Source organism: Schistocerca piceifrons, chromosome 2, assembly GCF_021461385.2.
Source record: "Schistocerca piceifrons isolate TAMUIC-IGC-003096 chromosome 2, iqSchPice1.1, whole genome shotgun sequence".
Lineage (NCBI taxonomy): Eukaryota > Metazoa > Arthropoda > Insecta > Orthoptera > Acrididae > Schistocerca > Schistocerca piceifrons.
The window spans coordinates 87,310,085-87,325,620 of NC_060139.1; the positions used below are offsets into that span (position 1 = coordinate 87,310,085).

General features: G+C 42.1%; 1 protein-coding gene across 1 annotated transcript in view; it reads left to right on the forward strand.

The window, feature by feature from the left end:
- Positions 1-5,196: 5,196 nt before the first annotated feature.
- The window catches only part of LOC124775167 (chaoptin-like), a 152,164-nt gene continuing 141,824 nt past the window's right edge, over positions 5,197-15,536 (forward strand). The window contains exon 1 of the mRNA XM_047250007.1: positions 5,197-5,419. Coding sequence (XP_047105963.1) covers positions 5,197-5,419 — 223 coding nt within the window. The remainder of the gene's footprint in view (positions 5,420-15,536) is intronic.

Below are 15,536 nucleotides of genomic sequence, written 5' to 3' on the forward strand. Positions count from 1 at the left end.
AGATTCTATTGATGGGATCTTTCCTGGTAGCAACAAGTGGGTATTTTACGATCTGCAGACGGAGCTAAATGTTACAGGAGACACACAAGTAATTATTCCGAATGATAAAATAGTGTATCTTAATGATATCTGGCTGTTGGTTATACACACAAGTAATTATTCCAAATGAGACAATAGTGTATCTTAATGATATCTGGCTGTTGGTTATACACACAAGTAATTACTCCAAATGAGACAATAGTGTATCTTAATGATATCTGGCTGTTGGTTATACACACAAGTAATTATTCCAAATGAGACAATAGTGTATCTTAATGATATCTGGCTGTTGGCTATACACACAAGTAATTATTCCAAATGAGACAATAGTGTATCATAATGATATCTGGTTGTTGGGTATAAAGAGGATGTGCAGCAGTGTTATGAATTTTTATAACCTTAGAATGCTGCACCGGTGTGACTTACAGACTGTTTGATGAGTGTGTGTATTGTGTACTGAACCGGGGACCTAGAAACGATGGAGAGGCTTCGTCCAGTCGTAGAACTCAGTGTTTCACAACCCCATAACAGGCCACAGCAGTCCACCCACGTCACCGCCGCCCCAAACCGAATCTAGGGTTACTGCGGTTCGGCTCCCAGTGGATCACCGCCTGAGCGCATCTCATACCAGACAAGTGTAACCCCAATGTTAGCGAGGCAGAGTAAGTATGGTGTACGCGTACGTGGAGACAGTGTTTGCGCAAAGATCGCTGACATAATGTAGCTAAGGTGGAATGAGGGGAACCAGCCCGCATTCGCCGAGGCAGACGGAAAACCGCCTTAAAAACCGTCTACAGGCTGGCAGGCAAACCAGATCTCGACGCTTGTCTGCCAGGTGGATTCGTACCGAGGACCGGTACGCTTTCCCGCTCGGGAAGCAGTGCATTAGACCGCGCGGTTACGCGGGCGGGCTTTCTATCAGTAATTCCAAGGTAGAGCTAAAACCAGTAAACCAAATGTAGGGAGGTGATAGTTGTAATGCCATCCGTGCGCTTTAAGAAAGTTTCGTTGAATTTCTTAAGGCTCTGACGAAATTTAATTAACACAAGAAGTACGAAGATGAGTGCTACAACGAAAACTGAATTAACAGCTTTGTTACGTGTTCAGTAACTTCCAGCAGTCTTAGGAAAGATCAGCATAGCACGTAACCCCCGGCAGTATGTAAGCATGTGCACTGCAGCTGCATACGAGCTCTGAGGAACAGCGCTGTCTGAAACAGGTAGCATCAAAGACTCATTCGACAGTCTCTTTGACGAAGCTTTCAGCTTCTGTGAGAGATGGGACATTGAGTGTAACAGTGGTAAAGAAGCACATCGGCGTGCTACGCGAGGACCAGAAGCTGACAGAGCCGGCCACCAGGAGTAGAGTGACACTTTTTTATTTTTATTCACAACTGAAAATGTGGAATCACAGAAGGAAAGAAGGAAGGAAGTTACAGACGCACACAGATCAATACAGTCTGTTTCACATATACACCCTGTAACTAAGCTTTTAAATCTTTTACGACATTTTTCCAACAACGTTTTTCCTCAATTTCCATCACAATTGATGTTGATAAGAACTTGGTTAAAAATGCCTAGTGTCCAAGACTTAGCAGAGTTGTTTATGCTCACTTGTATGAAGGTACCGTAATGTATGTAGAGATTTCCTCAAAAATGTAACAGTACCTAACACTGTTGAAAGAGCTGATGGTTTTATTTTCCTAAAAATAATAATAAATTGATTTGGGTAGTGCGTAGTATTTGTTACATGTGTCGGCATTTTTATGCAGGACGATGCACTGCTAAGATTACACTTAAATTTATTAATGTGTAAAAAATAAAACTGTCTTTAAAACAGCTTTTCATACGTATTTTACTTTTTAACTCAAGTGGGTGAACAGCACCATTCTTGGGTGCTCTGGCTCTGGTGAGGAGAGATAATGGCTAGAGAGGGAAGGGGTTTGCAATGAAATACTGCGTATGAGCTATGTCTTGGTAACACGGGAATGAGAGAGGGGCCACAACTTATGTATTTGTCCCTAGTTTCTCATACGTTTAGTTACGCCCCTGATATTAAATTCATTCCTATCTTACAAATGAGAGGTCATCTTTGGTAATTATATCTTAGATTTTGTTTCTCCATTATCATAATTAAAGACTGACTGTTTATGCTAACTTCGACGTTCTTGTTGCACTCCTCGAAATTCTTTACTTTTTCACTTTCCTAAATGTCGAAATTAAAGATCCATATATGCCGATGCCCCGTAGTTTCCCAGCAGGAAGAAGATGATGCTAGATGTAAACTGTGTCGTTGAACTATGGTTAAGCAAATTTTACCCCGCTGCTGCCAATTTTTGAAATCTTCCATGTTTCATCGTACTATGCAAAAACTAAGGAAAGTTCTTCGCCTACATAAACACTCTGTAAGCCACTGGAGAGTGCGTACTGGAGGTACATCGTAACGGTACTATAAATTTGCTGTTGTGTTCCTTTCACGTAACGAGCGAGGGAAAAATGACTGTCAGTATGACTCCGTACGCCCTTATTCTAATCTTATTTTATTCTCATGATCCTTACGCGAGATAATGACGGTGGCAGCATACTGATCGTATGTACAGTCTTCTTCAAAATGTAAATTTTCTAAATCTGCCCGATAGGTGAAATGTATTCGCGGTTGCGTATACGAACAACCATTAGCTGAGTCAGGGAGTGATAATAGTACAAATGGGTGCCGTACCGGGACTCGAACCCAGATTTCTCGATCTACGCAAGCGGTCATTTTAACCGCATTGGCTACCAGCGCACGACTCACGGGCAAACCCAAACCTCCATACGTCGCCGTTCCTACGTTCCACCTATATTCGTACGCACGTTATACAATTATCGTACAGGTGAGGACGTTGCCCGGTATCAGCGAATAAATACGATATTACAGTGCCTGTGTTGTTACGAAGAACGATGCATTCATGCATACGTTCCAGTTCCTCAACCACTTTTGTTACACTTACTCCGTAGCAGTTCACACCAACCAACATCTTTTGGCTTGAAGTTTGATGGCTCTGAGCACTATGGGACTTAACAGCTATGGTCATCAGTCCCCTAGAAGTCAGAACTACTTAAACCTAACTAACCTAAGGACACCACACAACACCCAGTCATCACGAGGCAGAGAAAATCCCTGACGCCGCCGGGAATCGAACCCGGGAACCCGGTTGAAGTTTGATGTCGCGTACTGTTATATTACTAACGCCTTGGATTTTCTGAAAATGTTTGAATTTTAAATATTGAGATCTGTCGTGTAGTTGGTACTTTTAAAGTTACGTAGAGCGAGACTGAAGTCATCTATCTATCCACACGGGTGACGTAACTGAAAAAATCAGTTGTCACTCATGTTTATTAGTAAATATCGAAACCGGTAGCATTTCAAAGCAGCAGGCGTCGGTTCAACATGATTACCGACAAATAAGTTACCTGAAAGCTGTGATGTAGCAACCACCAAAAATGTTTTAAATATTGCACTAGGGAAGCAAAAACGTTTTTCAATTACTCTGCATCAGTTTTACATCATTTAAATAGGCATGCAGTAAGCGTCTGTGTCCGACGGCCATTTTCTGAAACTGATATTGGCGAGTGCCTACGTCTTCCTATGGTTGAGCTAGGCCCATTCAATAATCTACTCCTAGAAAAGGAGAATTCTATTTCGCCTGATGTTTATAGAATCTAACAGGTGCAGTAGCAGTTGCATTTGATTTTCAGTTAAAAACTTAACTCCGAACAGACTTCAGAAGGCTCAACAGTACCTACCGACCACCGTGTCGTCATCAGACAATGGGCGTCACGGGATGCGGATATAGAGGGGTACGTGGTCAGGCTACCGCTCTAACGGATATTGCCAGTTTTCGTGACCGGAGGAGCTACTTCTCATTTCAGAAGCTCTTCAATTTTTCCTTACAAGGGCTGAGTGCACCGCACTAACCAAAAGCGCCGGCAGAACCGGACGCTCACCCATGCAAGTGCTAGCCAATCCCGACAGTGCTTAACTTTGGTGATCAGACTGGAGCCTGCTTACCTCTGCCGCAAGGTCATTGGCTGATTTTTCAATTTATCACTGGTAACACTATTTTTCTTTGAAATTACTGTGGGACACGTAATTAGAAATTAGGTAGTTATTTTTAACATCATTTTTCTGTTACCCAAGGTTTCTTCGCCGTTGCTATTTTGTATCATTGTCTTTTCAACTTCTTTTATTGCCCTTTTTAGAAATGTTCATTCCTCTTCAAGCGAACTGTCTACTATGATATTCATTACCACATTATGTACAGAGCTAGGGAACATCAAACGCAATTCATAATATTTCTTCAGGACTTCCATATCCCATTTCTTTCCACATCGATTTCACAGGTTTCTTTTAAACTTCAGTCTAACGTTCGTTATTACTAACTCAGTCCAGTATCTGATTTCGGAATCTCTTTCTGACTATGAGGTGATCCCGCTGGGATCTTTCCGTGACTCCAGGCCTTTTGCTACTGTACCTCCACCTCTAGAAATTTCTGAACAGTCTATTCGCTATTAGTAACTGAAATTTTTTGCAAGGTGCAGTTTTCTGTCTCTCTGCATGTTTCTCCTATTCTTTTCTCTACTGTGTTCTAATCTCACTGTACATACTGGAATACCAGCTCAGTGCCCTCAGACACTCTCTCTCCACTTTCACCTTCGGCTTGTGGTGTCGGCCACTATGGGCTGCTCATACCTGTAAGACGAACACATAAAGTAGTGTGGTCAATATAACACGACCCCTTTTCACTTTCCACCCTTATATCCGGGACTCTGTCAATGCCTGAATTCCATCCTCGGGAACAGACATATGGACTATCTCAAGCAGCGGAGACAGGAATTCCTAGCAGCGCCACAGGCACAAGCTATTGGTCACTTAGGCCCCACAACCGCCACAGTTCTGGGCAGTAACCACAGTCCCACTGAAGATTGCCTACGCAACGTATAGCTGTTGACATTAGCGACCAATTTCTCTCTTATCTTCATACAACAAACGTGGTCCATAACTAGTTCTGGGGTAGCGTTATTAGCCAATATAAAGTCAAAAACGAGTAAATGCAAGGTGAGTAAACGATCAAGAGAACTTGTACAGAGGAATGTAGTCGGACGACGCTGCTCGCAGATGTGGCCGCCATGGCTGCGGTGGTCGCTGCTGTTGGCAACCCTGGTGCCGTCGGGTGCGGAGCAGGTGGCGCCGTGCGGCTTCAACACGATGTGCTCGTGCAAGGACGGCGGCGGAGGCGCGGCCGGTGGCCCGGGCGCGCGCATCACCACCCTGCCCGCCGACGCCGCCCGCCCGCTGCGTGACGTCACCTGCCTCGGGGTGCCCTTCTCGCGTCTGCCACGTGAGTTGCCGCCTTACTTTACTTCACGTCTTAAACGAATACTAAGTTGATTAAAAAATAAATAAAGAACTATACTGGCTCTAATTTTCAAAAAGGTCACCATGGTTCAATAAACGTTTGTTCCGTCTGTATTGTACTATACTGAAGGCTTCGGCCTGAATGTTCGTTCGATTCTTCCTTATTGCCCGGAACGATATAGAAAGGTCAGTCTAGAACCACTGACGGCCGCCAAGCGACCACTGACGTGTGCTGTGAAACGTCTCTGCGAAATCGTTTCATAAGACGCTTGTCGAATTCGGTACAACTTATTCACTTTACCATCTGGTGAGCATGATGTATGAAACAGGCGAAATACCCTCAGACTTCAAGAAGAATATAATAATTCCAATTCCAAAGAAAGCAGGTGTTGACAGATGTGAAAATTACCGAACTATCAGCTTAATAAGCCACAGCTGCAAAATACTAACACGAATTCTTTACAGACGAATGGAAAAACTAGTAGAAGCCAACCTCGGGGAAGATCAGTTTGGATTCCGTAGAAACACTGGAACACGTGAGGCAATACTGACCTTACGACTTATCTTAGAAGAAAGATTAAGAAAAGGCAAACCTACGTTTCTAGCATTTGTAGACTTAGAGAAAGCTTTTGACAATGTTGACTGGAATACTCTCTTTCAAATTATAAAGGTGGCAGGGGTAAAATACAGGGAGCGAAAGGCTATTTACAATTTGTACAGAAACCAGATAGCAGTTATAAGAGTCGAGGGACATGAATGGGAAGCAGTGGTTGGGAAGGGAGTAAGACAGGTTTGTAGCCTCTCCCCGATGTTGTTCAATCTGTATATTGAGCAAGCAGTAAAGGAAACAAAAGAAAAATTCGGAGTAGGTATTAAAATTCATGGAGAAGAAATAAAAACTTTGAGGTTCGCCGATGACATTGTAATTTTGTCAGAGACAGCAAAGGACTTGGAAGAGCAGTTGAATGGAATGGACAGTGTCTTGAAAGGGGGATATAAGATGAACATCAACAAAAGCAAAACAAGGATAATGGAATGTAGTCTAATTAAGTCGGGTGATGCTGAGGGAATTAGATTAGGAAATGAGGCACTTAAAGTAGTAAAGGAGTTTTGCTATTTGGGGAGCAAAATAACTGATGATGGTCGAAGTAGAGAGGATATAAAATGTAGGCTGGCAATGGCAAGGAAAGTGTTTCTGAAGAAGAGAAATTTGTTAACATCCAGCATTGATTTAAGTGTCAGGAAGTCATTTCTGAAAGTATTTGTATGGAGTGTAGCCATGTATGGAAGTGAAACATGGACGATAAATAGTTTGGACAAGAAGAGAATAGAAGCTTTCGAAATGTGGTGCTACAGAAGAATGCAGAAGATTAGATGGGTAGATCACATAACTAATGAGGAAGTATTGAATAGGATTGGGGAGAAGAGAAGTTTGTGGCACAACTTGACCAGAAGAAGGGATCGGTTGGTAGGACATGTTCTGAGGCATCAAGGGATCACCAATTTAGTATTGGAGGGCAGCGTGGAGGGTAAAAATCGTAGGGGGAGACCAAGAGATGAGTACACTAAGCATATTCAGAAGGATGTAGGTTGCAGTAGGTACTGGGAGATGAAAAAGCTTGCACAGGATAGGGTAGCATGGAGAGCTGCATCAAACCAGTCTCAGGACTGAAGACCACAACAACAACAACAATTATGACACATGCGGTAGTGCATTATCCTGCTGAAATGTAGGGTTTTGCAGGGATCGAATGAAGGGTAGACCCACGGGTCGTAACACATCTGAAATGTAACGTCCACTGTTCAAAGTGTCGTCAATGCGAACAAGAGGCGACCGAAACGTGTAACCAATGGCACCCCATACCATCACGCCGCCAGTATGGCGATGACGAATACACGCTACCAATGTGCGTTCACCGCGATGTCGCCAAACACGGAAGCGCCCATCATGATGCTGTAAACAGAACCTGGATTCATCCGAAAAAATGACGTTTTGCCATTGGGGCACTCAGGTTACGTCGTTGAGTGGACCATCGCAGGCGCTCTTGTCTGTGATGCAGCGTCAAGGGTAACCGCAGCCATGCTCTCCGAGCTGGTAGTCCATGCTGCTGCAAACGTCGTCGAACTGTTCGTGCACATGGTTGTTGTCTTGCAAACACCCCTATCTGTTGACTCAGGGATCGAGACGTGGCTGCATGATCCGTTACAGCCATGCGGATAAGATGCCTGTGATCTCGACTCCTAGTGATACGAGGCCGTTGGGATCCTGCACGGCGTTCCATATTACCGCCCTGAACCCACCGATTCCATATCCTGCTAAGTCATTGGGTCTCGACCAACGCGAGCAGCAATGTCGCGATACCATAAACCTCAATCGCAATAGGCTACAATCAGACCTTTATCAACGACGAAACGTGATGGTACGCATTTCTCCTCCTTACACGAGCCATCTCAACAACGTTTCATCAGGCAACGCCGGTCAACTGCTGTTTGTGTATGAGAAATCGGTTGGAAACTTTCCTCATGTCAACACGTTGTAGGTGTCGCCACCGGCGCCAACCTTGTGCGAATGCTCAGAATAACTAATCATTTGCATATCACAGCATCTTCTTCCTGTCGGTTAAATTTCGCATCTGTGGCACGTCATCTTCGTGATGCAGCAATTTTAATGGCCAGTAGTGTAACATGCAACCTTTCTTAGAATATTCTCTAACTTCACTATCGATTCACTTTATGAGATTCGGAGACTGAGGTCCAGTATTGGAGAATAGGTCTGACGAATGTTTTTGATCTGCCATGGATGTATTACCTTGTTAGGAATTTAATTACAATTTGCACAATGCATTTCCTTACTTTCAGAGCCCATATTAAGGGGCCAGATTTGAGTATATTGTAAAAAGTCCTCTTGATGTAAAAACGCCATTTACGTATGGCAGAGTATACGAAGAATTATCGTTCATTCTCAATATGCGAGTATTCGCTATGGGTCAAGTTGTGGTCCACAGCAAGTATGTCCCGTATCTCACGTAAATATTTGTAGCAGACTCCTAGCAAACATTATAACCTACGTGGAACAAGTTACTATCTTCTATGGAATTCATCGTTGGTTCTCAAAACTTCGATCGTATGAAAATCAACTCGCAGTCTTTACACATTATAACCCCAGTGCCGTGATTAACAGAAAACCTGGTAGATCTGGTGTTTATAGACGTCTAGAAACTTTGTATTCGTTACCGCATAAGTATCATGTGAAGAATAACTATTTCTGTGTGGTATCTAGCCAGTTTTTTGACTGGAACGAGAAACTTCTGACTGACAGGGCGAAGCAATATATTCGGCTGCACAGTCATCTATATACTCTGAAGTAATATCTGAAAGGCCCCACAGGAGACTAATACGATCGTTTCTGTTAGTCTTAAATATTTATAATTTAGCCCGTAGTGTCAATTGCAGACTCATATTATTACCAGATTTTGAAATTCCATAAAAGGAAGTTACATCCGCTAACAATTTCGATAACTTCCCGTCAGAAGTCGAGAAAATGTTTACTTGCTGCAAAGACTGGCAACTACATCTAGATGTGAAGAAATGTAAAGTTATGATCTTCACAAAGTGTAACCATCTTTTATCATTTGGCCGCATGATCAGTGAGTCACAACTAGAGTCAGTTATTACATATACCTATTTGGAAGCAGCAATATGTTGCGAAATGCAGTAGAACAATCATGTAGGCTCAGCTGAAGGTAAAGCACAAGGTACATTACGAATCATTAGCGGAATCTGATGTGGTTTTTCGCTCTGCAGCGGAGAGCTCGCTGTTACGATAGCTACTGGGAGGGTAAAACTGGGTGCGGAGCGGCCATGCGAACCCGAAACCTTGATTTTCATGGGCAGCGCTCTTACCGGGTATCCACTGTTATGACACTGGGCAGCAGCAAATTATCTGCAAGAGATTGTACACAGAATACTTGTGAAAACCATACTTCAATAGTGCCTAGTTTGGACTAGCAGGGATCATCGAATTTCTACAAAGCTTCGTAATGGTCACTGGCGTGTTTGGTTGACACGTGACTTTAAAATAAAGATTGAATTAAAAAAAACTCTTGGCTGGAAGATATTCGAAGGAGTGTGCAGTAGATCTCGAAAGAATTTCATAACAGAAATTAAAGAACCGTCGTTTTCGGGTAAAAGCTTCGAATAATTTGCGCCCTTCTCCGTATCTGTTTCGTACACATAAAATTAGACAAATAACACTCCTCACAGAGCCCCAAGGACAGTAATCGTTCTACGCTCCATAAGTGTCTTATACGGGACCAATGCTTCATACATCCTCCATTACAATGTATCCTCTGCCATGCTGATGAAGGTGCACATGTAGAAGTCTGGACCAAAATTTTATTTTGTCTTAACTTGAAGTGGCTCTCCTATCTACTGCGAGTGTTCTTCATTAAGCACAGGTGAAATTTCAGATCGTATGCGTTTTCAAATGTACTCGAGTTCATACACGAATAGTGATACTTGCAAACTGTGAAATGGCGCAGAATTGACAACGTAAGGAAAGTGAACAAGAGTGCACGAGTAAATGGATAAGAGTGTATAAATAATTCCTTCTGTGTAGCCGAAAAGCTAAAAATTATTTGCTGTTGTGAGAAAAACAACTTCTTTACATTAGAAACTAGGTAATCGTATTCCAGTGGTTTGCAACAAATCCTCTCTTCAGATCTGCATTCCCCAACTCGATAATGGTTCAAATGACTCTGAGCACTATTGGACTTAACTTCTGAGGTCATGAGTCCCCTAGAACTTAGAACTACTTAAACCTAACTAACCTAAGGACATCACACACATCCATGCCCGCAGCAGGATTCGAACCTGCTACCGTAGCGGTCGCGCAGTTCCAGACTGTAGCATGTAGAACCGCTCGGCCACCCCGTCCGGCGAACTCGATAATGCTCAAGCGACTTCTTTCACTGTAAATATTTTCCCAGTGGCACGTATCAGTGCAAAAGAGGGCAGCAACTGGCGTAGAAATTTACATATTTGGATTACATTTACCAAATACGAGCTGTCCATAGTTATGGGTCATACTTTTCTTCTTTTTCCTCAGACGAAAGTGAATTCAGATTAATAATGGGATACAATAAGAGTACCTCATTATCAACGCAGACCGATTATAGTGGAGCTTCGTATCTGACTGTTGATCATGGAAACAGCCTCTATTAAAATGAACACGGATTTCGCAAACAGAGATCCTGCAAAACTCAGCGCGCTATGTTCCTCCATGAGATCGACTGCACCATAGACAACGGTGCTCAGGTTGGTGGCCTGTTCCTTGACTTCAAGAAGGCATTTAACATCGTGCAGACTTACCGTTTAATAAAAAAAAGTACGAGATTACCGAGTATCGGAGCAGATTTTTTTACGATTCAAGATTTCCTTGAAGATAGAACTCAACACGTTGCTCTTAACGGAAAAAATCGACAGATATAGAGATAACTTTCGGAGTACCCCAAGGAAGTGTGATAGGACCGTTATTGTTTACTATGCATATTCATGATCTAGTAGAAAGCGTCCGATGCTATTTAAGGCTGTTCGCAAATGATGCAGCTGTCTGTAAGAAAGTGAGAACGTTAGGAGATAGTAACGATTTGTAGAATGACTTCCAGAGAATTAATGAATGGTGCAGGCCCTGACAGTTTGCACTAAACGTAAATAAATGTAACATATTGCGGATATGTAGCAAAAGAATCCACTACTGGACAGCTACACTATTGATGACAAACCGCTGGAAACAGTATTTACCTTAAAATATGTAAGAGTAACTATCCAGAGCGACCTTAAGTGGAAAAGCTCCACAAAACAAATAATGGGAAAAGCAGATTTCCGCCTCGGACTCCTAGGAAAAATCATAAAGAAATATAACTCATCCACGAAGTAAGTGCCGTAAAAGGCGCTTGTTCTACCGATTCTTATTGTTCATCTGTCTTGGATCTCTACCACGTAGAAGAGATAGAGAAGATCCGACGAAGAGCAGTGCGTTTCGTCACGGGATCGTTTATCCGGTGCGAGAGCGTTACGGAGATCCTCAACAAACTCCACAGGCAGATCTTATAAAAGAGGCGCTGTACATCACGGAGAGATTTACTATTGAAATTTCGAGGGAGCACTTTACGGGAAGAGTCGGCCAAGATAGTACTTTACCCCCCACATACGTCTTGCGTAATGAGAAAATTCGAGAGATTAGAGGTCAACAGAGAGGGTTAGCGACAATCATTATTCTCACGAGCTATCGCGAGCGCACAGGGTTGGAGGGTTCAGTTAATGGTACAAGAAGTACCCTCCACCACACACCATTAGGTCTCTTGCGGATTGTGATGTAGATGTCTAACTTATTCGGAGGAGAGATCTTCAATCATCTATACTGGCAAGAGTTTTCCCATGGTGGTAGGTACAGAAAGGAGGCCTTTCTGCTTTGTGTAGAGATATAAAGAAGTACATGAAGCAGAGGTAGCCAGTAGGATTTTAAGCAACATAGTGACAGCTGGAAAAGCGACATGCCAAGAACATGCCGCTCCAGTAACGCCATCCTGTGAGGTTCCAGGCAGGGGTAGTTTGGTATGAAGTACCTCCTGCGTCTGATAGTGTAGTTTACTCAACTTAATAGAGTTTTGGAAGATAGTTAATATGATACCACTTTTAACCTGTGTGAGTGTGCAAAGAACTAAGTTATTGAGGAAATAAGTACTGCTCACTTTTGCTGACCTCCAAAATAATATTTTATTTCTCATGCATGTTGTTCAAAACTAGTCGTCTGTTAGAATAAAACTTTGTGCACATATTTGTGTAAAAAACTCCAACATTTCTATCACTATTGCAGGCGTCCGTCAGGATAATGATCTTCACTATTACTCCATTTCAATATAAATCTACACGGCGAGGCAAATAAAAGAGGCCTGGATGAGTGGATACAACTGGACGTGAATTTATGCACGTAGCCAAATTCCGCGAAGCGCATACACTTCCTTCCAGTCGGATGGAGTAACTGTCCATACTGCCCGCCGAATCATGGAGCACATTTACACAGTGTTTACGCCTGACAGAGCTATTAGCATCCTCATCGCTGCCCTAGCTGACCACCCAGGTCACCTATTTTGTCAGTATGCGAGACCTCAAGCCCAACGTGTATCGCAACAACACTCATAATCTTGAAGAACTGGAGTACAACATTTCGGATGAAATTACAGGAATTCCAGCAGTTCAGTTTCGATCCGCCTTCAGCAACTTGCTGACCACGGCTCAAAAGTACCAAGAGATGAAAGATGGTCACTTTCAACACCTGCTATAATCAGATTAGTATTGTGCTTCGTTTGCTCTGCTGTGTTTCTTTGTACCTTCAGATTCTGTTCTCCGGGATACTTTGATTTGCTCCACCCTGTACATGTATGTTCTACTACGTCCCAATGTTCCTTTAATATATAAGGGACGATGGAGAGAGCAAATGTATGATACTACTTTTATGGCTCATGACGAATATGGGAGCTTGAATTAAAATTAATGTAGAGTCTCAGGAGGTGATTAATTGCAGGAAATAGATATAAGGACTTCGTACAAATAAATTAGTGAAAATGCATGCTTTCCATGACTGTGCTATTACTGAATATAATTTCCCACGAATACATATTATGCTTAGACGTGTTGTTCAGTCACACTAGAGAGCATAGAGTTCAATGGTGCCATATTCATATCAAGAACGAGGTTAGATGGCATTCGACAAGGAACTTGGATGTGGTTTAGATGCCCCAGGGATGTGACGAGGAAGGAAAGCTAACAGTTAGCACCAGTAGAAAAACCAAATGTTGCACCTCTTTTTCAGAGTTAATGAAACGTGGGAGCCTTTTACACACGAGTTGAACACGGAGGAAGACAGCAGCATTTTAGAATGTCATCTTTAAGTTTTAGTAGTTGTTAAAGATCACGACGTACAGAGTACGTGTCAGGCCTAGATGTCTTAAATACGGGAAGAACAGCATTAAAACAGCGAATGGTTTGTGTGAGCATGGATCCAGAGATGCATGATAAGATAGTGGTAGAATGTGCACGGTGACATTGTTTGCTGGATTAGAATATGGGTCAATAATTACACCTGGAACAAAAGAACACACAGCTCCCATTGTAATACTGCTTGAAGTACCTCTAAGGTACGATTTCATTGCATCAAGGTGTGACGTTCGTTACCCATGGTCAGCAAAGCGTGATTTGCCACAAACAATGGTGATACGAGTTAAAACAAAGATACGCCGTTCATAGAATCCTGCCCGCCACCCCAATCCTACTACCCCCCTTGCTCTTCGTGATAAATAGTTTTTCGTGTCTTATTTACTTTAAGAATTTATCCAACAACTGACGACATCATTTCAATTTCGCCTTCGATGCAAACAGAGGTAATCACATTTGTCATCCTTTAGTTGATACAACCGTATTTCATAAATTAATAGCAGAAATAATTATAAAGAGTTTAATCTCACTGGCATTAATTGAATTTACCTGTTCCATATTCAACTGGTTTAAATGACACGGTCCGGGAAAGTTATCATTTATAAATGAGGTATTTCAAAGTTATAGCAGAGAGATAAATGGTTCCGCTTCCCAGTGCTGCGTTTCCCACTTCAACAGTACAAAAACGAATCGCTGTTGTTAACATAAACATTACACATGAACTAATTACAGTCTTCCTTTTTTGTGATATATTCATAAAAATATGCAACATTCCTTGCACAGAAGACAGTTTCTTCTAAAATAACCACACCAAGCTGCTGAAAGTTATTCTTCTATTACTCTGCTACTACTGTAGTTTCAATCTAACCGAAGTTCCAGACTTAATGGTGTTACGCTATATCCTTGGACTAGCATTTCATACAGCGATAAGAAGTTGTAGATTTCTTTCCAAAATTATGGACATGTGGAATTAACCACAATAATATTTAACATTTGTTTTGTTAGAAAATGACCGGTAAGTTCGAAAGTAGTTGCAGAGTAATAAAATAAATCTTTGAACAGAGTGGTGTAGTTATTTCACAAGAAACTTTCCTTCGTGTAATCCAGCATGTAAGATACTTGGCTTAATATCATTAAAAATGTTACATGGAAAGAAAATGGTTCAAATGGCTCTGAGCACTATGGGACTTAACTTCTGAGGTCATCAGTCCCCTAGAACTTAGAACTACTTAAACCTAACTAACCTAAGGACATCACACACATCCATGCCCGAGGCAGGATTCGAACCTGCGACTGTAGCGGTCGCACGGTTCCAGACTGTAGCGCCTAGAACCTTTCGGCCACTCCGGCCGGCTACATGGAAAGAGTGAGATCCAGTATATAGCGCGTATTCTATGGATTCCAGTTAAGTTCTAAACTTCTTAGGTATTATCGAGTGGCTGTACAAGAAAAAATTGCTTCTGACAGTTAGAAATGCATGACGAGTGTTTTTTGTCAACTTACAAAATTTCTGTCTAACTTTACTAACATTGCAACAGAGAAAATCAGTGAAACCTAGTGTATTGCTACCTCGAAGTTTGAAATAGCTAAAATTAATGTATAAAAATGTCTAGCGATTTAATGGTAAAATTTATCGCTCTCATACTGATTTCAACCAAGCATTGCCGTGCATTTGGCGTCAACGGCAGTATCCACTTTACATCTTTTTTGTCTGGTGGTAGAATTACCGGGTAAATACGACACTTTATCATTTCACCCGTTAATTTTTACAGTTCACAAAACAATCATTGTCTAGTGACAGAATGAATCAGAGAGAAAACTGAACAAATTGGTAGCGTTCACGAACCTTCAGCCCATTTTCGAGTACAACGACATTACCTCTCATGCTATTATGCGGACAGGAGAGTTGAAGATGGATATATTATATGAATAACGAAAGGAAGACTATGGAACAAGAATCCAGGAACGCTGATAAGGCTACAAATATTTATGAAACGTGCACCATGAAATAAAGTAGTGCAAAATAAAGTAGTAAAGTGCCTATGTTTAGACGATCAGAAACACGTGCGTCAAGCATACTGATACTTTCCTCAAATGACGCGACG